The sequence below is a fragment of the Bufo bufo genome, chromosome 4 (genome assembly GCF_905171765.1).
Source record: "Bufo bufo chromosome 4, aBufBuf1.1, whole genome shotgun sequence".
Taxonomy (NCBI): domain Eukaryota; kingdom Metazoa; phylum Chordata; class Amphibia; order Anura; family Bufonidae; genus Bufo; species Bufo bufo.
This window is the reverse complement of record NC_053392.1, coordinates 162,275,279-162,301,834: the sequence shown is the minus strand read 5'-3', so window position 1 is coordinate 162,301,834 and position 26,556 is coordinate 162,275,279. Positions and strand designations below refer to the sequence as shown.

Below are 26,556 nucleotides of genomic sequence, written 5' to 3'. Positions count from 1 at the left end.
TCTGTGCGATACAGTGTACCTTTTCCGTAGGCACTGCGAACAGTGTCATTACCTATGGTACCTCTCCTGTATAACGTTTCCTCATCCTAAATACCTATGACACTCCCTGTAATTTTTTTGTACTCATTCCAATGGCAGGGCCTCTTAAGAGTCCTGTATTGTTATTTATCGTCACTACCTCCCTGAGTCGGGAGTTGGTAATTTGCGCGCCCCTGCCTGCCTTTCTTGGAAGTGGTAGCCGTAACCGTTACTCAGGCTCCCTTTCCGGAAGCGAACCCTGAATCCCCGTTTTCTGTGGTCACCATAATAGGCGCATAAAAGAACATCGAAAGTTGATAGGGCAGATATCCAAATGGATCGTCGACATCACGGGGACGTGCGATCACCCAGAAGTTATCCAGAGTCAACAAAGTGGCAGCAGGCCCTTGCACATAATGTTTGAGAGGGTCAGCTCACCAGCAGGCCCTCACCTACAATATTTTACAGGGTCAGCTCACCAGCAGGCCCTCACCTACAAGTCCAGTCTCACTATCCAAGAGTCTGGTCAACACAATCCTCACCACCAGGGGTCACGTAACTATTTAGCATGAAAGAGTATTATCGTTTGTTATCGCAATGAACCACAAAAATCGTCTCGATCCACCCGCTCACAACGGCCATGCACCACCACCCGTAGAATCGTGAAAGAGGTATCAATTTGTCAATCCTTTCTGTGTCCGGGTGAGGTTTCCCGTGCATAGTAAATATAAGCTGCAGGCTCCACTCCTGGTGGTGCCCTTCCATCAATTAGTTTAAGTTTCAGCTTTGCAACCATACTCCCTCCGGAACCCAAAGAGTTTGTTTTCCCAGAAAATGCTCAGCGGGTAATGGGAATAACGCCGCCAGATCGCCTGTGGGATCATCTTCGAACCTCCGACTTTCATTGTTGATTAATGAAAACATTCATGACAACAAATGCTTTGGCTTTGGTTCGTCTTGCGCCAGTCCAAGAATTTCACCTCTTGCGGTACAATACGGATGCCACCAACCGTCCCTCTTAATGATTGCCCCAGTTCCGAAAATCAACAAAATTTTTGACTGAACTTGTACTTTATATACAAGTAAATTTACAGGAAAGAATGTTTCGTAACAATTTTTACTCTACAATCGATTTTATCTTTGGCTTTGTGCGTATTATTGTCAGTCTGTAAAAGTGCCGTACTACTCGGACAACATCGCTCCCAGCAGCAACATGGGAGTCCAAGATGCATGCAGACATCCTCCCCATGCTGTTCCCGAACCATTTCAGTGGTGTTTCCATCAATTTCTGAACTTTTCATATGAACCAGGCACCCTCCCCTCTTCAGAGCAGGGGGTGCCTGGTTTAATGCTCGGGTCCTCCCATTGACTTCCATTATACTCGGGTGCTTGGTAGAGAACCCGAGCATCCCGATGTGTTCGGACAGAGCACCCGAGCACTAAGGCGCTCGATCATCACTACTAAGGAACAATGCTTTCAAAAATAGACACGTTAATAGTTTATTTTTATCAGTTAACAAAATGCAAAGTGATTTGATCAATTTGATCAATATTTTGTGTGACCACACTTTGCCTTAAAAACAGCATCAATTCTTGTAGGTACATTCTAGGTACACACACAGTTTTTGAAGGAACTCGGCGAACTAACTGCAGGTGTTCTGTTGATGAAGGCTTGCTTAAATCCTTCTGTCTCTTCATGTAGTCCCAGACAGACTCGATGATGTGGAGATCAGAGCTCTGTTGGGGCCATATCATCACTTTCAGGACTCCTTGTTCTTCTTTATGCTGAAGATAGTTCTTAATGACATTGGGGGAGATTTATCAAACTGGTGTAAACTAGCAGTATCCCATAGCAACCAAACAGATTCCACCTTTCATTTCTCACAGCTCCATTGGAAAATGAAAGGTGGAATCTGATTGGCTTGTTATGGGCAACTAAGCCAGTTCTACTTTACACCAGTTTGAAAAATCTTTGAGGACACCATTAACCCTGACCAAATCCCCAACTCCATTTGCTAAAAACTAACATGCTTACTTTCAAAATGAAAATCAGACTTTGGAAATCAGATGTTCAGCTGTGCCATCAACTGCTCAGAACTGGCAGAAATATGTGGACCCAATGTCAATTAGAACTATCTTCAGAGTAAAGAAGAACAAGGAGTCCTGAAATTTATGATAATGTCCCCACAGAGCCCTGATCTCAACATCATCAAGCCTGTCTGGGATTACATATAGAGACAGAAGGATCTGAGCTAATCTAAATCCACAGAAGATCTGTGGTAAGTTCTCCAAGATGTTTGGAACAACCTCCCTGCTGAGTTCCTTCAAAAACGGTGTAAGTGTACCTAGAAGAAGTGATGCTGTTTTGACAGCAAAGGGTTGTCACACCAAATACTGATTGGATTTAGATTTAGATTTGTTGTTAATTCACTTTGCACTTTGTTAATTGATAAAAATAAACTTAACACATGCCTAAAACTTTTTCACATTACTGTATATGCTCTTTGTATGTACAAGGTAGACTGTTAAAAATCTACATCTATCAAGCATGTAACTCTTGATAGAAAGCAATAGGTGCAATGATGTTACTATGGGTTTTGTCAAATGAGAAACAAGCAAGCCATACTATATCTGACATTATTTACAGTGTAAACCCAGTGTGATGAATAAGGCTACTTTCACACTAGCATTTTTGCTGGATCCATCAGGGTTCAGCAAAAACGCTTACGTTACTGATAATACAACCATCTGCATCCGTTATGAACGGATCTGGTTGTATTATCTTTAACATAGAAAATCACAGAAATAAGATGATAATAATGCACTTAGTAAAGTAGATGCAAGCATTATATATGGACAAAGTCCTCACTCTGATATGATAATATCTGAGACACTTAGCCAATATATTTCGATTAAAACACATCTGAGCCTGCCTACCAAGCGCCAAGGTGGTCTCAGGTCAGGCGGGTCCTACGCTAAACCTACCTAAGCCATTGGGCTTCTATGTTCAGGAGCGCAGACGTCGCACATATGGTGTGCTGCTCCTAGTCACCTCCATATGCATCAAGCAACCAATGGGAGGAGGACCAAGCACACCCATATGTACCACCTAATCAAGGCGCTCTATTGGATAGGAAGGGCAAAAGTGCAGAGAAATGCTACTCCCAAGATAAAATAGGTGCACATTCACACTTGAAGGTGCCACTCCCTCAAGCTAATACTACATAGACAAAAAAAAATCACAGAAAAAAACTAAGATAAAAACATCTTGCACGGTATGATATACAAATCTGCGGATGTCACTGGCCATATTATTGAAGAAAATCACAGAAATAAGATAATAATGCACTTAGTAAAGTAGATGCAAGCATTATATATGGACATATATATGGATAATAATGCACTTTTGCCCTTCCTATCCAATAGAGCGCCTTGATTAGGTGGTACATATATATAGTACAGACCAAAAGTTTGGACACACCTTCTCATTCAAAGAGTTTTCTTTTTTTTATGACTATAAAAATTGTAGATTCACACTGAAGGCATCAAAACTATGAATTAACACATGTGGAATTATATACATAACAAACAAGTGTGAAACAACTGAAAATATGTCATATTCTAGGTTCTTCAAAGTAGCCACCTTTTGCTTTGATTACTGCTTTGCACACTCTTGGCATTCTCTAGATGAGCTTCAAGAGGTAGTCCCCTGAAATGGTTTTCACTTCACAGGTGTGCCCTGTCAGGTTTAATAAGTGGGATTTCTTGCCTTATAAATGAGGTTTGGACCATCAGTGGCGTTGAGGATAAGTCAGGTGGATACACAGCTGATAGTCCTACTGAATAGACTGTTAGAATTTGTATTATGGCAAGAAAAAAGCAGTTAAGTAAAGAAAAACGAGTGGCCATCATTACTTTACGAAATGAAGGTCAGTCAGTCAGCCGAAAAATTGGGAAAACTTTGAAAGTAAGGGCTATTTGACCATGAAGGAGAGTGATGGGGTGCTGTGCTAGATGACCTGGCCTCCACAGTCACCGGACCAGAACCCAATCGAGATGGTTTGGGGTGAGCTGGACCGCAGAGTGAAGGAAAAAGGGCCAACAAGTGCTTAGCATCTCTGGGAACTCCTTCAAGACTGTTGGAAGACCATTTCAGGGGACTACCTCTTGAAGCTCATCAAGAGAATGCCAAGAGTGTGCAAAGCAGTAATCAAAGCAAAAGGTGGCTACTTTGAAGAACCTAGAATATGACATATTTTCTGTTGTTTCACACTTGTTTGTTATGTATATAATTCCACATGTGTTAATTCATAGTTTTGATGCCTTCATAGTCATGAAAATAAAGAAAATTCTTTGAATGAGAAGGTGTGTCCAAACTTTTGGTCTGTACTGTAGGTGTGCTTGCTCCTCCTCCCATTGGTTGCTTGATGCACATGGAGGTGACTAGGAGCAGCACACCATATGTGCGGTGTCTGCGCTCCTGAACATAGAAGCCCAATGGCTTAGGTAGGTTTAGCGTAGGACCCGCCTGACCTGAGACCACCTTGGCGCTTGGTAGGCGGGCTCAGATGTGCTTTGATCAAAATATATTGGCTAAGTGTCTCAGATATTATCATATCAGAGTGAGGACTTTGTCAATATACACTGCGTGCAGAATTATTAGGCAAATGAGTATTTTGACCACATCATCCTCTTTATGCATGTTGTCTTACTCCAAGCTGTATAGGCTCGAAAGCCTACTACCAATTAAGCATATTAGGTGATGTGCATCTCTGTAATGAGAAGGGGTGTGGTCTAATGACATCAACACCCTATATTAGGTGTGCATAATTATTAGGCTTTCCTTTCCTTTGGCAAAATGGGTCAAAAGAAGGACTTGACAGGCTCAGAAAAGTCAAAAATAGTGAGATATCTTGCAGAGGGATGCAGCACTCTTAAAATTGCAAAGCTTCTGAAGCGTGATCATCGAACAATCAAGCATTTCATTCAAAATAGTCAACAGGGTCGCAAGAAGCGTGTGGAAAAACCAAGGCGCAAAATAACTGCCCATGAACTGAGAAAAGTCAAGCGTGCAGCTGCCAAGATGCCACTTGCCACCAGTTTGGCCATATTTCAGAGCTGCAACATCACTGGAGTGCCCAAAAGCACAAGGTGTGCAATACTCAGAGACATGGCCAAGGTAGGAAAGGCTGAAAGACGACCACCACTGAACAAGACACACAAGCTGAAACGTCAAGACTGGGCCAAGAAATATCTCAAGACTGATTTTTCTAAGGTTTTATGGACTGATGAAATGAGAGTGAGTCTTGATGGGCCAGATGGATGGGCCCGTGGCTGGATTGTTAAAGGGCAGAGAGCTCCAGTCCGACTCAGACGCCAGCAAGGTAGAGGTGGAGTACTGGTTTGGGCTGGTATCATCAAAGATGAGCTTGTGGGGCCTTTTCGGGTTGAGGATGGAGTCAAGCTCAACTCCCAGTCCTACTGCCAGTTTCTGGAAGACACCTTCTTCAAGCAGTGGTACAGGAAGAAGTCTGCATCCTTCAATAAAAACATGATTTTAATGCAGGACAATGCTCCATCACACGCGTCCAAGTACTCCACAGCGTGGCTGGCAAGAAAGGGTATAAAAGAAGAAAATCTAATGACATGGCCTCCTTGTTCACCTGATCTGAACCCCATTGAGAACCTGTGGTCCATCATCAAATGTGAGATTTACAAGGAGGGAAAACAGTATACCTCTCTGAACAGTGTCTGGGAGGCTGTGGTTGCTGCTGCACGCAATGTTGATGGTGAACAGATCAAAACACTGAAAGAATCCATGGATGGCAGGCTTTTGAGTGTCCTTGCAAAGAAAGGTGGCTATATTGGTCACTGATTTGTTTTTGTTTTGTTTTTGAATGTCAGAAATGTATATTTGTGAATGTTGAGATGTTATATTGGTTTCACTGGTAAAAATAAATAATTGAAATGGGTATATATTTGTTTTTTGTTAAGTTGCCTAATAATTATGCACAGTAATAGTCACCTGCACACACAGATATCCCCCTAAAATAGCTAAAACTAAAAACAAACTAAAAACTACTTCCAAAAATATTCAGCTTTGATATTAATGAGTTTTTGGGTTCATTGAGAACATGGTTGTTGTTCAATAATAAAATTAATCCTCAAAAATACAACTTGCCTAATAATTCTGCACTCCCTGTATAATGCCTACATCTACTTTACTAAGTGCATAATTATCTTATTTCTGTAATTTTCTTCAATAATATGGCCAGTGACATTCGCACTTTTGTATATCATATCATGCAGGATGTTTTTATCTTAGTTTTTTCTGTGATTTTTTTATCTTTAACATAGCCAAGACGGATCCGTCATTAACTCCATTGAAAGTCAATGGGGAACAGATCTGTTTTCTATTGTGGCAGAAAAAACGGATCCGTCCCCATTGACTTGCATTGGGGGTTATCCTGGATCCGTCTTGCTCCGCATCCCAGGACGGAAAGCAAAATACAACATGTTGTGGTTTGGTCTCCGGTCTGGGAACGCAACTAAACGGAACGGAATGCATTTTGGAGCATTCTGTTCTGTTCAGTTTTGTCCCCATTGACAAAACTGAAACGTTTTTTTTGGTATTGAGGCCCCTATTACGGATCTCAATACCAGAAAACTAAAACGATAGTGTCAAAGTCTGCTACATTTAAAAAAAAATTGTTTCTAGATGTACTAGGAGTGCTTCCATGTATGATAGTGATTGTGCATACAAGTGGTATAGGCAGAAGTGTTCATAAATTACTACTTTACCATACTTTTATTTTATTTTTTGTTTTCTCCAGGTTTATTGGCACATGTTATGCCCTGTTCTGGTACATTTTCTCGCTGGCACATGTAGCTCTCTTTGTAACCAGATTTAGCTACAATGATGAACTTCCGTCATTTGTGGGAGCAGTAATAGTTGGCACATACAACGTGGTGGTTGTGATTGTATTGACCAAGCTTCTGGTAGCAATGCTGCACAAAAGCTTCCGGCTCATCGCTGTAAGTTATCTATATATTTTTATTTATTGAGTCCTAAATTTGGTCTAATATTGTATAATACAAATAAAACCATTGTTGGGACGAAATGTAGGTATTCTAAAGATGTAGGGGGTCATTTATTAAGCTGAAATACGACTATATTAGGCATATTTCGGGTGAAGTTTTCGGGGCAATGGTTAGTTATTATTATCCAAATAAAACTCAAGTTGGACAAGTCCAATTAAAAAGATTAGCTGTTAAGGCAAAAAAGGACGTTTTGGAGGCTATATGGGCCTTTTTTCTTTTTGCCTTTTTCTTTTATAAGTACTGGCAAATATAATTCTAATTGTGAAAATGTCATATTGTATGAGAGACTTTTACAATAATTATTTTTTATTAGTAGTAGTAATTGTATTGCTCAAGGCACTATGATCTGTCCCTTTTAGCTAAAAGACCTTGGGGATATTATTTCTATTAACAGTTATCTGACTGTATGTACCCTTTGCTGCAGTTATTATCATTTTTGACAAAGGAGCTATGCCTTTGTTCCTACTTGGATACAGATGATCCGAGGTCAAACCAACGAAGCAGATAACCTTGGGTGTACTAGTTCTCTACATCCTAACCTCTATCTTTGTCTGATCTATTGGTATCTTCGGCCTCCTAGAACCACGAGGATAAAGAGTGGAAGTTTGCCCGGGCTAAGCTGTGGCTGAGTTATTTTGATGACAAATGTACGCTCCCCCCACCTTTCAATATTCTCCCATCTCCCAAGACTGTATGCTATCTGTTCAACAGTCTGAGCAAGTGGATCTGTTCCCACACTCCATCAGGAAGGGTCAAGCGACAGAACAGTCTCAAGGTAAGACCAGTAATTGTTTTCTAACCTATTCCAGACAGCATAAATCCCTTTAATATAACCTTAGATCCAAGTCTAAGCTAACCCTCCAAGAATTTCCAAATATATATCAAGGATTTACAAAAGGAATGCAGCATAGAAGAAGCCTATTCCAAGAATTATTTCTTTTTTTACTTAAAGGCTATGTACACCTTTTAGGAGAATTTTTCATGATTGCATTTTAGGCTAAAAAAATATATTTTTTCAGTTGGTATTTATTAAAAATGTTCTTCCGTTTCTAAGATACAGGGTTGAAAATCAGTCTGTTGTTGAAAATCAGGTTGTCAGTTTCTGTTTTCATTGAATCCCATCATCTGATGGCTCATGTGTAGCTCTTATCTCTGATCTCCTGACTTTATAAATGCTTATTTAAGCCATATTGTTATCAGTTTGATAACAGCCACGACTACTGAAGATCAGGTGCTGTAGTTCTTATATAGTGCCCATATTGTTCTGCAGAACTGTACTGAGATTGTCATCAATCACGACTCTGTCACCGGTGAGGCTCACAATCTAATTTCTCAACACACACTCACAATTGGGCTAATTTCATGGGAAGCCAATAGACCTATGGTGACTTGCAAGTATAGTGACATCAAGTATATCCCCCCACCCCCTGTTGTATTAGAACCTGGAATTAAAAAGGATTTTTGGATTCGGTGGTACCATTTGATTTTAAACAACATGTGCTACGAAGGTACAAAATATACACTGCTCAAAAAAATAAAGGGAACACAAAAATAACACATCTTAGATTTGAATTAATTAAATATTCTTCTGAAATACTTTGTTCTTTACATAGTTGAATGCAGGGCCGGTACAAGGCAGGGGCCGAAGGAGCGGGTGCCCTGGGCGCTACCATTTGCGGACAGGAGGGGGGCGCAGGTGAAGTGCCAGCCACGGCCCCCCCTACATCATGCTGTGCCCCCCCATGTGCCCCCCCAACTAAAATGACCCCCCCCCCAAGTGAGCAGCCGCCGCCGGGCACAGGGAGATGAGCGCTTCCATTGCGCTCATCTCCATTGTAAACTGTCTGTGCCAGCGGAGGTGCAGGGGAGGGAGAGGCGTGTCCCTTCCCTTTCCTCTGATAGGCTGCAGGCCGCCCCCTAATTACTCCTGTTTACCTTTCTAAAGCTAAAGGACCTTTGATGATGTCATCACAGGTCCTGTAAGGGAACTGCACAGTGTAAAGTGTAGTTCCCAGGTTAGAACAGTGCATCTGCCAGGACCTGTGATGACATCATCTTCAACATCACAGGTCCTGCAGAATCTAGCAAAGGAACTGCACCAAAAATGGTGTAGTTCCTAGGTTTCAAAGGTACATCTGCCAGGACCTGTGATGACATCATCACAGGTCCTTCAACCCCTAACAGCAAGTATTAAAAGTTCACAAGCAGCTCTGTATTGATCCATACAGACTGGAATGGAGAGGTAAGAGGAGGTCCTCCACTTTTCATCATTTACCCCCCCCCCTCCATGCCCTGTTTTTACTCATTGCTCACTCATGTATACTACTTCAGACAGTTACCACTACCTCATGTACCTCACAGTGACTATAATGCATAACTGACCACATATTTCTATAAACACTGCATCTACAGTATTATACCTTCTATGTGTCACATCAATACACTGCTCTGTATATATATATATATATATATATATATATATACACACATACATGCACACACACTGCATATATTACACAGTATTATACATGCAATATGTACAGATATATAGTATATACCGCAGTGCACTGATATGTGAGGTATGAGGTATAATAGATGCTGTGTGTACAGATATCAGTACACTTCTGTATATACTATATATGTGAGGTACGAGGTATAATAGATGCAGTGTGTACAGATATATAGTATATACAGCAGTGTACTGATATGTGAGGTACGAGGTGTCAATACACTGCTGTATTTACTATATACCTGTACACACTGCATCTATTATACCTCGTACCTCACATATTACACTACTGTATATACTGTATACACTGCATATATTATACCCCGTACCTCACATATCAGTACACTGCTGTATATACTATATACCTGTACACACTGCATCTATTATACCCTGTACCTCACATATCAGAACACTAGGGAATATACTATATACCTGTACACACTACATCTATTATACCGCGTACCTCACATAACTGTACACTGCTGTATATAATATACATCTGCATCTATTATACCTCTTTTGTGTGCCAGGGCTGTTTTGTAATCCCATTCCGGCCCTGATGGCATAAATTATAAAACGCAGCAGCAAGAATAGTTCATGGAACAAAGGGAGGGGCTATAAAAGGGGAATGGGGGCCCAATTTAGATTCCTGCTATGGGGCCCAGTGATTTTTATGTACGCCCCTGGCTGCAGGCACTAGGCCGGCAGCCTATCAGAGGCCGGCGCAATGACGTCATCGTGCCGCCTGAGCCTTACATTACAGCGTGGGACACAGGAAGAGGCTGCATCGCATCGCTGACACTTAGGTAAGTATAAGTGTTTTTTTTTTGTTTTTTTTTACAATAGTGTTACTGGCACATTGGGGGGGCTTATTACAAAACTGGCACATGATGATGGGGGGGACTTTATACTGGCACATGATGATGGGGGGGAACTTTATAGTGTCTGTGACTTTCAAAGTCCCACTGTCCTTTGTTCTATTGCTTTAAGTATATTCTTGTTTTGAAACAACATTGATTCTTTCTTAAAAACGGGGGGGGGGGGGGGGCAGTTTGCCATCTTCGCCCTGGGCACCAAATGGCCTTGTCCCAGCCCTGGTTGAATGTGCTGACAACAAAATCACACAAAAATAAAAAATGGAAATCAAATTCTTCAACCCATGGAGGTCTGGATTTGGAGTCACACTCAAAATTAAAGTGGAAAAACACACTACAGGCTGATCCAACTTTGATGTAATGTCCTTAAAACAAGTCAAAATGAGGCTCAGTAGTGTGTGTGGCCTCCACGTGCCTGTATGACCTCCCTACAACGCCTGTGCATATTTTTCAAGAAAACTATGATTTTCATGCAGGACAATGCTCCATCACACACGTCCAAGTACTCCACAACGTGGCTGGCAAGAAAGGGTATAAAAGAAGAAAATCTAATGACATGGCCTCCTTGTTCACCTGATCTGAACCCCATTGAGAACCTGTGGTCCATCATCAAATGTGAGGTTTACAAGGAGGGAAAACAGTACACCTCTCTGAACAGTGTCTGGGAGGCTGTGGTTGCTGCTGCACGCAATGTTGATGGTGAACAGATCAAAACACTGACAGAATCCATGGATTGCAGGCTTTTGAGTGTCCTTGCAAATAAAGGTGGCTATATTGGTCACTGATTTGTTTTTGTTTTGTTTTTGAATGTCAGAAATGTATATTTGTGAATGTTGAGATGTTATATTGGTTTCACTGGTAAAAATAAATAATTGAAATGGGTATATATTTGTTTTTTGTTAAAGTTGCCTAATAATTATGCACAGTAATAGTCACCTGCACACACAGATAGCCCCCTAAAATAGCTAAAACTAAAAACAAACTAAAAACTACTTCCAAAAATATTTAGCTTTGATATTAATGAGTTTTTTGGGTTCATTGAGAACATGGTTGTTGTTCAATAATAAAATTAATCCTCAAAAATACAACTTGCCTAATAATTCTGCACTCCCTGTATGGTAAGAGGAGATGCTGATATTCAGAAGGTGTTCCACACCTGTTTTAAAGAGAGGTGTACCTATTTAATCCATATGTTACATACGGTAGCTGTTCCTGCTCTGACTCCTCTGTCCAGTATACCTCATAGTAGAATAGCATTATTTCTAAGGTCTTGACCGAAATCTAAAACCAATATTTTTACCAATTAAAACCAAGTTTTTATTTTATTGTCTATGCAGGATTATGGGGCCATAAGTCAAATGACATCTATGTGAGACTGTTCTAGGCATGCCCTGTGACTTGTGTAGAGGTCATTGTGCAGAGAGGGGGAGTAGATAAGCTGTGACATCACCTACTGTGAATGGCATATCCTGTGTTATCTATATATTAGTAATATCTGTCATTGTATACCTGCCTGTGATGAGATGACTGCTGAGGAGGGATCTCCACAGAACAGGGAGCCTTGACATATTATTAGGCTTAGAGACCAGTGTGAAAACTGCAGGATTTTTCTTTAAATATAGTGACATGGGAAATTGAAAATATCACCAAGAATTTAAAAAAAACAAAAAAAAAAAAACGTGATCTAAACCAGGCTGTTTTCTGATGACACATGCCTTCTAATTTGAAAAGGATGGGGAAAAAAATTGTTGAAGATCAGAAGTACTGTAAGAGTAAGTACTGTAAGGCCTCTTTCACACGGGCGTTGCTTGTGAGGGCCGGACAAGATGTGGGTGCGTTGCGGGATAATGCACGATTTTTCCACGCAAGTGCAAAGCGTTTTAATGCATTTTGCACGCGCTTGAGAAAAATCGGCATGTTTGGTACCCAGACCCGAACCCGGACTTCTTCACAGAAGTTCTGGTTTGGGATCGGTGTTGTGTAGATTTTATTATTTTCCCTGTATAACATGTCCATTGAGGGGTTAAAAATAATAAACAAATTTAACTCACCCCATCCACTTAATCGCGTAGCGGATCTCCTCTTCTTTCTACTTTCTTCAGGACCTGGCTAAAGGACCTTTGATGACGTCACTGCGCTCATCACATGGTCCATCACATGAAAAACACACAATATAGAGCATGCTGCGATTTTCACGCAACGCACAAGTGATGCGTGAAAATCACCGCTCATGTGCACAGCCCAATTGGAGTGAATGGGTCTGGATTCAGTGCGGGTGCAATGCGTTCACCTCACGCATTGCACCTGCACGGAATTCTCGCCCGTATGAAAGGGGCCTAAATTTTTTTATCAGGCTCCCAACCTCATGTAACTAGAATCCACTAGAAATTGTACAACAGTATGCTCCAGCCTTTGTTTTACTTTTTTCTTCACTTACGTGCAGTGAATATAGAATATATTCATGCAGAATAGTCCAAATATACTAAAAAATTAATAAAAGTACACATTTTCAGTAAACATAATCCAGGGGGAGATACTGTGGAGGTGAACCAAGCATGATCACATGCAGATGCAACATTTTGGGGTCCGCCCCGTGCAAAAAGTTGCAATAATAAATTTGCAAAATGTGTCATCAGTTTGTAAATGCCTACTTCACCGACAAAACTGGCAAAATCACTCTATTTTTCTGGAAAAGTGCACTTGATACATTATCCCTTTGGTCAGACAGTCTAGACATGCACCAAATTTATCACCGTGGCTCAGACTAGATGATAAGTTTGGTGCATGGCTATACACTTTTGCCTAAACTTCCTTTGCCACAGAACTTTACGCCAGAATTATTGCACAGTTTTGGTGTAAAATGTCAGGACACACCCCTTACTGCTAACACACGTCTCTACCTTTTTTACCATGCCCCTTGGTGAGCTATATACAGTAGAGCAGATATATTCCGACCACAACCTAGACATTTTCCACAGGGGAGTGGAGTATTTTTGGTTGTTTTGTTGGTGGAGTAAATTTAGCAAAATATTTCTGAAGAATTTGTCTCTTTTTTTTTTTGTGATTTGTTCCATGCCTGGCAACACGGGCACACAGATATTTTGTGGGCAGAGTTACATATTTACCCATATTTATCAATTGCAACTTTTTAAAATGTTGCCCAAAAATCACTCAAGTCTACTTCAGTCGCCTGGTGGAGAAGAAGGTGATGGCATCTTTATAATAGAAAGCATTAGACACTAGGTAATTTGTGCAAGAAATTTAACAAATGGTGAAGAATCCAGTGGTAAATTGATCCAAAAAGTTACTTTGAATATTGCCCTCATAATACATTACCCCCTTAGGGAGTGTAATCCAAAATGAAAACAAATTCACCTTTGGCACTGTCCACTATGAAGAAATTTTACAGTATTATATAAAGGGTCAGGGCCACATGTATACTATGGTGGTACTTAATTTAAAGAAGCAAGGGGCAAAACGCTGTTTTAGACGCCGGTCTTAATAAAGCCCTATAGCCTTTAGCTGTCTTACATTTAGACCGTTATCTACACCTGAAACAGGTGTAGAAAATGGTAAATGAGACTGGCCTGCTGGCTCTTCCCCGCCCATACACCACACCCACAAGACTTGGCGCGAGTGGGGAAAAGTCGTAGATTACTGCGCAGCTAACCGTTGCGCCTCAATCTGTGCCTGAAATACGCCTAAAATAGGCGTATTTCAGTATGATAAATGACCCCCAAAGTCCATAAAGAAATTCATGAATAGACGAAAACAACATGGCACTCACCATAAGGGTCCATTCACACATCCGTGTGTGTTTTGCGGATCCACGGACAGCGGCAATGTGCGGGTCCGCAATTCCGATTGGGGCCGCACGTCGTGTGGCCCCATGGAAATGTATGGGTCCGCAATTCCGTTCCGCAAAATGCGGAATGGAATTGCGGATGTGTGAATAGACCCTAAAGATAATCTTCTTTTATTTATTCCATATTGTGCAGAAGCAAGAGGGCAGAAAGAAGCAGGAGAGCAGGCAGCCTACAGCCATTTTGCGTCAGCAGACACTCAAGGCCTTGCCGTGAAACACCTGTAGGCTGCCTGCTCTCCTGCTTCTTCCACCCATCCTGCTTTTGCACAATATGAAATAAAAAAAGCAGACTATCTTTATGGATAGTGCCATGTAACTTTCTTTTATTCGTGGATTTTTGGAGTGTCTGCTGTTGTTTGACCCATTTTCTTTTGTTCCAAATTTAATAAATGTCACGCGCCAGTTCTTAATTTTGGCACATTTGGAAACAGATGCATTTTGTGGAAAGTGTCTAGATTGTGCTAGGGCTCATTTCAAAAAGTTGCATGCCATGTGATAAAATTTGTCACAATTTGTACCTTATCAAATCTACTCTAAAAAGAGGTCACAACACTTGGAACAGTGACATACGTACACATGTACCTAACTTGACACAACATGCTTAATAAACTATTGCAGCAAAATTGTCACTTAACACAAAAAAAAAAACAATGCAAAAGTCAAGTGAAAGTTTGCTAAGTGTCAAGTTAACATTTGCTACATCTTTACCATACAAGCTGAGCACACAACTACTATGGGTACCACGGCAGCACTAGGAGAATTCAGTTCATTCAGATTTTTACAGAGCTAACAATGAGAATAAGGCTACATGCACATGGCCGTGGTTTTGGTCCGCATCCGAGCCGCAGTTTTTGCGGCTTGGATGCGGACCCATTCACTTTAATAGGGCCGCAAAAGATGCGGACAGCACTCCGTGTGCTGTCCGCATCCGTTGCTCCATTCCGTGGACCGCAAAAAAAATATAACATGTCCTATTCTTGTCCGCACTTTGAGGACAAGAATAGGCAGTTATATTACAGGCTGTCCGTGCCGTTCTGCAAATTGCGGAACGGCACGGACGCCATCCATGTTTTGCGGACCACAAAACACACCACGGTCGTGTGCATATAGCCTAAGGCCTGAAAATGACCGAACTATTAAAATATAATAGCATTTATATGTGTAAAGGAAAATAAATCTAAATGGGTGAAGTGCTGTTTTTTTGGTTGATCCATCTCCCCAAAAAATTTAATAAAAAATATAAAAAACTGAAACAAAACAAGTCCTTATATGACTTGTGAATGAAAAAATTTAAAACTGACTCTTGGAAGGCAGGGAGTAAAAAACTTTTTGCTCAACATTTCAAATGTCACAAGTTTTAAATCTGGCTAAAAATTTAACTGCGCCCACAAAACATCTGTCTACCCCTTAGTAAATACAAAATGCTAGGAATGGCACAGACCACATTAAAACAGTCTCAAACACTTCATACACGTTCTTGCGCAAAGCCATTCATATATTGCTCCCTATATTTGTCACATTGTGTCAGTTTGCACCAAATTTGGGCACAGTTTACAACAAGATCTCTGTGCCTTCACATTTTTAAATGTGGGTCATCATTCCTTCAGATCAGTAAAGCTAGGGGAATTATTAACTTGGTGCAGAAATACTATACATGACCATTAAACAATTTAATATAATAAAAATCATCACAGTGGGAATTTATCAGCAGCTTTTCAAGTTTGCAAAAAGTTGCATTTTAAGCACAAGTTTTGCCTCTTTCACCATGTTTGGCAAAAGTTGAAAATGTAGGTGTGGCTTACTGGGAGGGACATGACCTATAACTTTTAGGGTGCCTTCACACACAGCCAATTTTATTGCAGAAAATGTATGTGACTGAAAGTCAGTTCCATTCCTCTGAATGGGACTTGTAGTAATCCATGTGCTTCCCACCAAAACAACCTCTAAATACTAATACATTTGGTGCATCTTCTGGTAGGCCATGTGAACGAACAGCCTAACTATAAGCTCCACCTGCTTTCTATGGCATAACATTTTAAAAGATTGTATATTTTTGTGCAAAATGCTGCTTTCACACAAATTTTACTTTTGTAGGTGTATATATTTACATAAATTCCCACCATAGACTTAATCTTCTGCCTTTAGGACAGTCTAAAATACACCACATTTACTAAGGGATGTGCACTATTTAATAAATGATCACCCCAACAGTCTTTTTTAGAGTGAAATATAACACCGGCATCTCAGCTTTTCATTAAAAACATGTGAAGGACGGGAGACCTAACACTAGAAAAATCCAAGACAGGCTCTGTAAAGGCTGCTCTTGAAATGATTTCCTTCACAGCAAGTTCCTACATTGTACACAGCCCCATGAACATGCCAGGGCCTTTTCCTTTCACATTTTATACCCTAAAAGGCATGAGGATACAAAGAAGAAATGCAGCTTAAAGGGGAAGCCCAGTTTGCCCATATTAATGACCTATCTGTAAGATAGGTCAATCAATAGTGATGGACGAATCGTGCGAACCTACAATTTTACTGTAGGCCGCTACAGGCCCCAAAAATTAGGCATTCACCTGACAGAAAATAATAAGTGATTATGTGGCTGAAGGTACATTAGGCGGTCACTGAATAACAATTTTACTGTAGGCAAGTGGAGTACAGGCCCCAAAAATTAGGCAGTCATCTGACAGAAAAGAACAAGTGATTATGTGGCTGGTGGTATATTAGACGGTCAGTGGATAACAATTTTACTGTAGGCCGGTACAGACCCCAAAAATTAGGCATTCACCTGACAGAAAAGAACAAGTGATTATGTGGCTGAAGGTACATTAGGCGGCCACTGAATAACAATTTTACTGTAGGCCAGTGGAGTACAGGCCCCAAAAATTAGGCATTCACCTGACAGAAAAGAACAAGTGATTATGTGGCTGGAGGTACATTAAGCGGTCACTGAATAACAATTTTACTGTAGGCCAGTGGAGTACAGGCACCAAAAACTAAGTATTCACCTGACAGAAAAGAACAAGTGATTATGTGGCCAGAGGTACATTAGGCAGGCACTGAATAACAATTTTACTGTAGGCCAGTGGAGTACAGGCCCCAAAAATTAGGCATTCACCTGACAGAAAAGGCCTTTTATGCCGCTGTATATACATAAGACAAGGACCATTCTTTGTTCTGTGTGGTGGCGGATATGTGTGGGCTGGCATGAGGAAATTCGATTACACATGGTTGTCACAGGTGTTGAATTCCTTCGAGATCCATGCCTCATTCATTTTTAGAAATATGAGGTAGTCCACACTGTCGTGAGCTAGGCGAGTGTGCTTATCGGTCACGATCCCTCCTTCAACTGAACGTCCTTTCGGACGGGACACTCGATGAGGGGCAAGCCAAGAGTTCCATGGCAAATTGTGCCAGCTCTGGCCACAGGTCAAGTCTGCACACCCAGTAGTCAACCCAGCTTCTCAGAGCATCCACATCGGCCGTTAACCCGATGTAGTCGGACACCTGTCAGTCTAGGCATTCCCTGAGGCTGGATCCGAGGGCGGCTGTCAATGGGTTGGCTGCAAGAATAATCTCATATCCAAAGTGACCAACACATCTTCAAACTGCCCTGTTCTTGTAGGCGCAGTAGGATTGGTACCTGCACCTGTTTCGCTGTGGGTGGAAATTCCTCTGCCAGCGCCCGCAACAGCAGAATGCAGCATCTCTCACAGCAAGGCCTGAAATTGCTGCATTCTGCCAGCCCTCTGTGATGCTGGTAACATGTCCGCCATTTTGTATTTGTACCGGGGGTCTAAGTACGTTGCCACCCAGTACTGGTCCTTGCCCTTTATGCTTTTTATACGGGGGTCCCCATTTGCACTAAATTGGAAGCGGTGGAGTGCCCTGGCTCCTGCTCATCGCCCAGGAGAATGTCATCCTCGGGCTCCTCCCCCCAGCCACGAACACCAGGGATCCCCGAAGAGTTTAAAGTCCCCATCAAAGCCTGCTCTTCTTGCTCCCCCTACTCCTCCCCCCAGCCACCATCCTCCTCTGACTCCTCTTCATACTCCTGCTGACTTGTCTCAGATGGAGTAGCCCACCCCCTGGGAATTCATTCAGCATTGCGACTTTCTCATCTTCCAGCTCCTGCTCCTCGACGGCTTGATCAATGACACAACATAATGCACGCTCCAGAAAGAAGGCGCAAGGTACGATGTCACTGATGGCGCCCTGGCTGCGGCTGACCAGTTTGGTGATCTCATCAAATGGCCGCAGAAGTCTGCATGTGTCGCGCATGAGCAGCCACTGACGCGGTGAACAGAAACCAAGCTCCCCAGAACCTGTCCTGCTGCAGAGTTCGTACAAGTAGTCGTTAACGGCACGTGGCTGCTGGAGCAGCCTATCAAGCATATATAAGGTGGAGTACCAGCGTGTCGGGCTGTCACAAATCAGACGTCTGACGGGCAGGTGGTATCGCCGCTGAACGTCAGCAAGGCGAGCCATGGCCGTTTAAGATCTTCTAAAATGCCCAGAGATTTTCCTGGCCTGCCGCAAGACGTTCTGGACCCTGGGGTATTTGGCAATGAATCGCTGCACGACTAAGTTCAGGACTGTGCCATGCACGGCACGTGTGTCATTTTGCCCTGTTTCAGAGCGCTAAGCAGATTGGCATCGTTGTCGCACACCACTTTACCAACTGTCAAATTGAGTGGGGTTAGCCACTGATCGGCCTGTGACCGCAAAGCTGAAAGAAGTGCAGGACCAGTGTGGCTCTTGGCTTCCAGGCACAACAGCCGCAGCACAGCATGGCAACGTCTCACCTGGCACGTTGAATAGGTTCTGGGAAGCTTGGGGGGTGCAGTGGAAGAGGCGGTAGCAGTAGAAAAGGAGGAGTCAGCCGAGGAGAAGACGGAGGATGGAGTAGGAGGAGGAGAAGAAGAGGCAGGCCTGCATGCAATCCGTGGCGGTAACACCAAATCCACACAGGTGCCACGGGTTGCATGCTTAAAGGTTCACTAGGGGGCAGTAAATGTTATGAACCTTACCTGCCCATGTTTGCTAGACAACGTGTCTGCGGTAAGATGTATCTTGGCACCGACACTGTGTGCCAGAGATATATTCACTTGCCACTGATATTGGCCATATAGCTCTGGAATGCCCTTCTGGGGATTTTCCATTGAGGTGTGCCAATGGCCACAAATTTTCTAAAGGTCTCCGAGTCCACCAGTTTATATGGCAGTAGTTGGTGGGCTAGCAGTTCCGACAAGCCAGCGGTCAGCCGTTGGGCAAGAGGGTTATCCGGCGTCATCAACTTTTTACGCTCAAACATTTAGGACACAGAAGCCTGCCTTCTGCCAGGTGAACGTGACGATGGCACGGTGGAAGGTGGAGTGGAGGACAAATGGGAAGAGAGAGGAGAAGAGGCAGGATGTGGAGCGCCGTAAGTGTGGCTTTGTGGGTTCTGACGGCGTTGCTCCCACTGGACTCGGTGATGGGAGGCCAGGTGCCTTCTTAAGTCAGTCGTTCCTAGGTGAGTGTTGGGCTTACAGCGACTTATGCGTTGACAGCACAGGCTGCAGATGGCAACACCATTGTCAGCAGCTGACACGTTAAAAAAAGCCCACACTGTGGAGCCATGTGCAAGCGTTCTGGGAGCGCAAGATGTGACCATGCATGGTGGATGACTCGCTCCAGATACATTTGCAGTCTGCTTTTTTGCCTCCTGTGCACTGCGAGTTCTGCTTGCTTCTCCTCCTTCTCCTCCCTATCTGCTGCTCCGTCTCTCCCTCTGAACTCCCCTCCTCTTCCTCTCTTGTGGGCACCTACGTGACATCCATCAACACGTCATAATCGTCACCTTCACCACCACTGACATTAGAGATCTCGGAGTAGGCAGCAACAGCCGGGACCACCCTCCTTGGGCTGATCTGAGAACTGTCACCAGACCGCTGTGTGGTTGCTTTTGCTACCTCCTATTCCTCATCCGATGCCAAGAATGGCTGCGCATCGGTAAGGTCTGGGAATGGATGGGAAAATAATTCCTCTGACTCGAGTGGAGAGGCTATGGTGGTGGTGTCTTTGGAGGTGCGCACAGCAGAGAGTGAGGAGGGTGCAGATACAGAGGATGAGGAGGGTGCAGAAGCGGAAGGCTGAGTGAGCCACTCAACCAACTCTGGTGCATCCTTTGACGTAATCGCACGCACCTTCTCCAACTTCCCACTTAGCATTCGGCCTGGTGCAACTGCCCAACCCCTACCACCCCTGCGGAACGGCCTGCCTCTCTGCCTGTCATTTTCAAAATGACCCTGTGCCAAAGTCCCTAGAGAAGAGCAGTATTTGTTGAAGCAAGAATATCGTAGGCCTCAATCAGTATTTGGTGGAATCCGGTATATCAAACCCCTTAATAAGTATTTTGTGGAAGCAGGTGTATCGCAGGCCTCAATCAATATTTTGTGGAAGGAGGTATATCAACCCCCTTAATCAGTATTTTGTGGAAGCAGGTGTATCACAGGCCTAAATAAATATTTGGTGGAAGCAGGTATATCAATCCCCTTAATCAGTATTTTGTGGAAGCAGGTGTATCGCAGGCCTCAATCAATATTTGGTGGAAGCAGGTATATCAATCCCCTTAATCAGTATTTTGTGGAAGAAGGTATATCGCACCCCTCAATCAGTTTTTTGTGGAAACAGAAATATAGAACCCCTTAATCAATATTTTGTCGAAGCAGGAATATCAAACCTCTTAATCATCATTTCGTGGAAGCAGGCATATCAATCCCCTTAATCAGTATTTTGTGGAAGCAGGTATATAGAATCCCTTAGTCAATATTTGGTGGAAGGAGGTGTATTGCACCCCTCAATCAGTATTTTGTGGAAGCAGGTATATCGCACCCCTCAATCAGTATTTTGTGGAAACGGGTATATAGAACCCCTTAATCAATATTTTGTGGAAGCAGGTATATCGCACCCCTCAATCAGTATTTTGTGGAAGCAGGTACAGTGGGGGAAATAATTATTTGACCCCTCACTGATTTTGTAAGTTTGTCCAATGACAAAGAAATGAAAAGTCTCAGAACAGTATCATTTCAATGGTAGGTTTATTGTAACAGTGGCAGATAGCACATCAAAAGGAAAATCGAAAAAATAACTTTAAATAAAAGATAGCAACTGATTTGCATTTCATTGAGTGAAATAAGTATTTGAACCCTCTAACAAAAAAAGACTTAATACTTGGTGGAAAAACCCTTGTTTGCAAGCACAGAGGTCAAACGTTTCTTGTAATTGATGACCAAGTTTGCGCACATTTTAGGAGGAATGTTGGTCCACTCCTCTTTGCAGATCATCTCTAAATCCCTAAGGTTTCGAGGCTGTCTCTGTGCAACTCTGAGCTTGAGCTCCCTCCATAGGTTTTCGATTGGATTAAGGTCCGGAGACTGACTAGGCCACTCCATGACCTTAATGTGCTTCTTCTTGAGCCACTCCTTTGTTGCCTTTGCTGTATGTTTTGGGTCATTGTCGTGCTGGAACACCCATCCACGACCCATTTTCAGTTTCCTGGCAGAGGGAAGGAGGTTGTCGCTCAGGATTTCACGATACATGGCTCCGTCCATTTTCCCGTTTATGCGAATAAGTTGTCCTGTGCCCTTAGCAGAAAAACACCCCCAAAGCAAAATGTTTCCACCCCCATGCTTGACGGTGGGGACGGTGTTTTGGGGGTCATAGGCAGCATTTTTCTTCCTCCAAACACAGCGAGTTGAGTTAATGCCAAAGAGCTCTATTTTGGTCTCATCAGACCACAGCACCTTCTCCCAGTCACTCTCTGAATCATTCAGGTGTTCATTGGCAAACTTCAGACGGGCCTGCACATGTGCCTTCCTGAGCAGGGGGACCTTGCGAGCCCTGCAGGATTTTAATCCATTGCGGTGTAATGTGTTTCCAATGGTTTTCTTGGTGACTGTGGTCCCTGCTAATTTGAGGTCATTAACTAACTCCTCCCGTGTAGTTCTAGGATGCTTTTTCACCTTTCTCAGAACCATTGACACCCCACGAGGTGAGATCTTGCGTGGAGCCCCAGAGCGAGGTCGATTGATGGTCATTTTGTGCTCCTTCCATTTTCGAACAATCGCACCAACAGTTGTCACCTTCTCTCCCAGCTTCTTGCTAATGGTTTTGTAGCCCATTCCAGCCTTGTGCAGGTCTACAATTTTGTCTCTGACATCCTTGGACAGCTCTTTGGTCTTTCCCATGTTGGAGAGTTTGGAGTCTGCTTGATTGATTGATTCTGTGGACAGGTGTCTTTTATACAGGTGACTAGTTAAGACAGGTGTCCTTAATGAGGGTGACTAATTGAGTAGAAGTGTCTAACCACTCTGTGGGAGCCAGAACTCTTAATGGTTGGTAGGGGTTCAAATACTTATTTCACTCAATGAAATGCAAATCAGTTGCTATCTTTTATTTAAAGTTATTTTTTCGATTTTCCTTTTGATGTGCTATCTGCCACTGTTACAATAAACCTACCATTGAAATGATACTGTTCTGAGACTTTTCATTTCTTTGTCATTGGACAAACTTACAAAATCAGTGAGGGGTCAAATAATTATTTCCCCCACTGTATATAAAAAACCCTTAATCAGTATTTTTTGAAAGCTGGAATATCACACCCATCAATCTGTATTTTGTGGAAGCAGGTATATAGAATCCCTTAATCAATATTTGGTGGAAGTAAGTATATCAAACCCCTTAATCAGTATTTTGTGGAAGCAGGTGTATCGCAGGCCTCAGTCAATATTTGGTGGAAGCAGGTATATCAATCCCCTTAATCAGTATTTTGTGGAAGCAGGTGTATCGCAGGCCTTAATCAATATTTGGTGGAAGCAGGTATATCAATCCCCTTAATCAGTATTTTGTGGAAGCAGGTGTATCGCAGGCCTCAATCAATATTTGGTGGAAGCAGGTATATCAATCCCCTTAATCAGTATTTTGTGGAAGCAGGTGTATCGCAGGCCTCAATCAATATTTGGTGGAAGCAGGTATATAAATCCCCTTAATCAGTATTTTGTGGAAGCAGGTATATCGCACCCCTCAATCAGTATTTTGTGGAAACAGGTATATAGAACCCCTTAATCAATATTTTGTGGAAGCAGGAATATCAAACCTCTTAATCATCATTTCGTGGAAGCAGGTATATCAATCCCTGTAATCAGTGTTTTGTGGAAGCAGGTATATAGAACCCCTTAGTCAATATTTGGTGGAAGCAGGTGTATTGCACCCCTCAATCATCAGTATTTTGTGGAAGCAGGTATATCGCACCCCTCAATCAGTATTTTTTGGAAACAGGTATATAGAACCCCTTAATCAATATTTTGTGGAAGCAGGTATATCGCACCCCTCAATCAGTATTTTATGGAAGAAGGTATAGAAAAAACCCTTAATCAGTATTTCTTGAAAGTTGGAATATCACACCCCTCAATCTGTATTTTGTGGAAGCAGGTATATAGAACCCCTTAATCAATATTTGGTGGAAGTATATCAAACCTCTTAATCATCATTTTGTGGAAGCAGGTATATCAATCCCCTTAATCAGTATTTTGTGGAAGCAGGTGTATCGCCAGCCTTAATCAATATTTGGTGGAAGCAGGTATATCAATCCCCTTAATCAGTATTTTGTGGAAGCAGGAGTATCGCAGGCCTCAATCAATATTTGGTGGAAGCAGGTATATCAATCCCCATAATCAGTATTTTGTGGAAGCAGGTGTATCGCAGGCCTCAATCAATATTTGGTGGAAGCAGGTATATAAATCCCCTTAATCAGTATTTTGTGGAAGCAGGTATATCGCACCCCTCAATCAGTATTTTGTGGAAACAGGTATATAGAACCCCTTAATCAATATTTTGTGGAAGCAGGAATATCAAACCTCTTAATCATCATTTCGTGGAAGCAGGTATATCAATCCCTGTAATCAGTATTTTGTGGAAGCAGGTATATAGAACCCCTTAATCAATATTTTGTGGAAGCAGGAATATCAAACCTCTTAATCATCATTTCGTGGAAGCAGGTATATCAATCCCTGTAATCAGTATTTTGTGGAAGCAGGTATATAGAACCCCTTAGTCAATATTTGGTGGAAGCAGGTGTATTGCACCCCTCAATCAGTATTTTGTGGAAGCAGGTATATAGAACCCCTTAATCAATATTTTGTGGAAGCAGGTATATCGCACCCCTCAATCAGTATTTTGTGGAAACAGGTATATAGAACCCCTTAATCAATATTTTGTGGAAGCAGGTATATCGCACCCCTCAATCAGTATTTTATGGAAGCAGGTATATAAAAAACCCTTAATCAGTATTTCTTGAAAGCTGGAATATCACACCCCTCAATCTGTATTTTGTGGAAGCAGGTATATAGAACCCCTTAATCAATATTTGGTGGAAGTAAGTATATCAAACCTCTTAATCATCATTTTGTGGAAGCAGGTATATCAATCCCTGTAATCAGTATTTTGTGGAAGCAGGTATATAGAACCCCTTAGTCAATATTTGGTGGAAGCAGATGTATTTCACCCCTCAATCTGTATTTTGTGGAAGCAGGTATATCGCACCCCTCAATCAGTATTTTGTGGAAACAGGTGTATAGAACCCCTTAATCAATATTTTGTGGAAGCAGGTCTATCGCACCCCTCAATCAGTATTTTGTGGAAGCAGGTATATACAGGGAGTGCAGAATTATTAGGCAAGTTGTATTTTTGAGGATTAATTTTATTATTGAACAACAACCATGTTCTCAATGAACCCAAAAAACTCATTAATATCAAAGCTAAATATTTTTGGAAGTAGTTTTTAGTTTGTTTTTAGTTTTAGCTATTTTAGGGGGATATCTGTGTGTGCCGGTGACTATTACTGTGCATAATTATTAGGCAACTTAACAAAAAAACAAATATATACCCATTTCAATTATTTATTTTTACCAGTGAAACCAATATAACATCTCAACATTCACAAATATACATTTCTGACATTCAAAAACAAAACAAAAACAAATCAGTGACCAATATAGCCACCTTTCTTTGCAAGGACACTCAAAAGCCTGCCATCCATGGATTCTGTCAGTGTTTTGATCTGTTCACCATCAACATTGCGTGCAGCAGCAACCACAGCCTCCCAGACACTGTTCAGAGAGGTGTACTGTTTTGCCTCCTTGTAAATCTCACATTTGATGATGGAACACAGGTTCTCAATGGGTTTCAGATCAGGTGAACAAGGAGGCCATGTCATTAGATTTTCTTCTTTTATACCCTTTCTTGCCAGCCACGCTGTGGAGTACTTGGACGCGTGTGATGGAGCATTGTCCTGCATGAAAATCATGTTTTTCTTGAAGGATGCAGACTTCTTCCTGTACCACTGCTTGAAGAAGGTGTCTTCCAGAAACTGGCAGTAGGACTGGGAGTTGAGCTTGACTCCATCCTCAACCCGAAAAGGCCCCACAAGCTCATCTTTGATGATACCAGCCCAAACCAGTACTCCACCTCCACCTTGCTGGCGTCTGAGTCGGACTGGAGCTCTCTGCCCTTTACCAATCCAGCCACGGGCCCATCCATCTGGCCCATCAAGACTCACTCTCATTTCATCAGTCCATAAAACCTTAGAAAAATCCGTCTTGAGATATTTCTTGGCCCAGTCTTGACGTTTCAGCTTGTGTGTCTTGTTCAGTGGTGGTCGTCTTTCAGCCTTTCTTACCTTGGCCATGTCTCTGAGTATTGCACACCTTGTGCTTTTGGGCACTCCAGTGATGTTGCAGCTCTGAAATATGGCCAAACTGGTGGCAAGTGGCATCTTGGCAGCTGCACGCTTGACTTTTCTCAGTTCATGGGCAGTTATTTTGCGCCTTGGTTTTTCCACACGCTTCTTGCGACCCTGTTGACTATTTTGAATGAAACGCTTGATTGTTCGATGATCACGCTTCAGAAGCTTTGCAATTTTAAGAGTGCTGCATCCCTCTGCAAGATATCTCACTATTTTTGACTTTTCTGAGCCTGTCAAGTCCTTCTTTTGACCCATTTTGCCAAAGGAAAGGAAGTTGCCTAATAATTATGCACACCTAATATCGGGTGTTGATGTCATTAGACCACACCCCTTCTCATTACAGAGATGCACATCACCTAATATGCTTAATTGGTAGTAGGCTTTCGAGCCTATACAGCTT

General features: G+C 42.3%; 1 protein-coding gene across 2 annotated transcripts in view; it reads left to right on the top strand.

The window, feature by feature from the left end:
* TRPC1 (transient receptor potential cation channel subfamily C member 1) overlaps nt 1-26,556 on the top strand; it is a 193,231-nt gene that overhangs the window by 149,813 nt on the left and 16,862 nt on the right. For both annotated transcript variants that reach the window (XM_040428059.1, XM_040428058.1), the window contains 2 exons: nt 6,852-7,053; nt 7,700-7,894. In XM_040428059.1, coding sequence (XP_040283993.1) covers nt 6,852-7,053; nt 7,700-7,894 — 397 coding nt within the window. The remainder of the gene's footprint in view (nt 1-6,851; nt 7,054-7,699; nt 7,895-26,556) is intronic.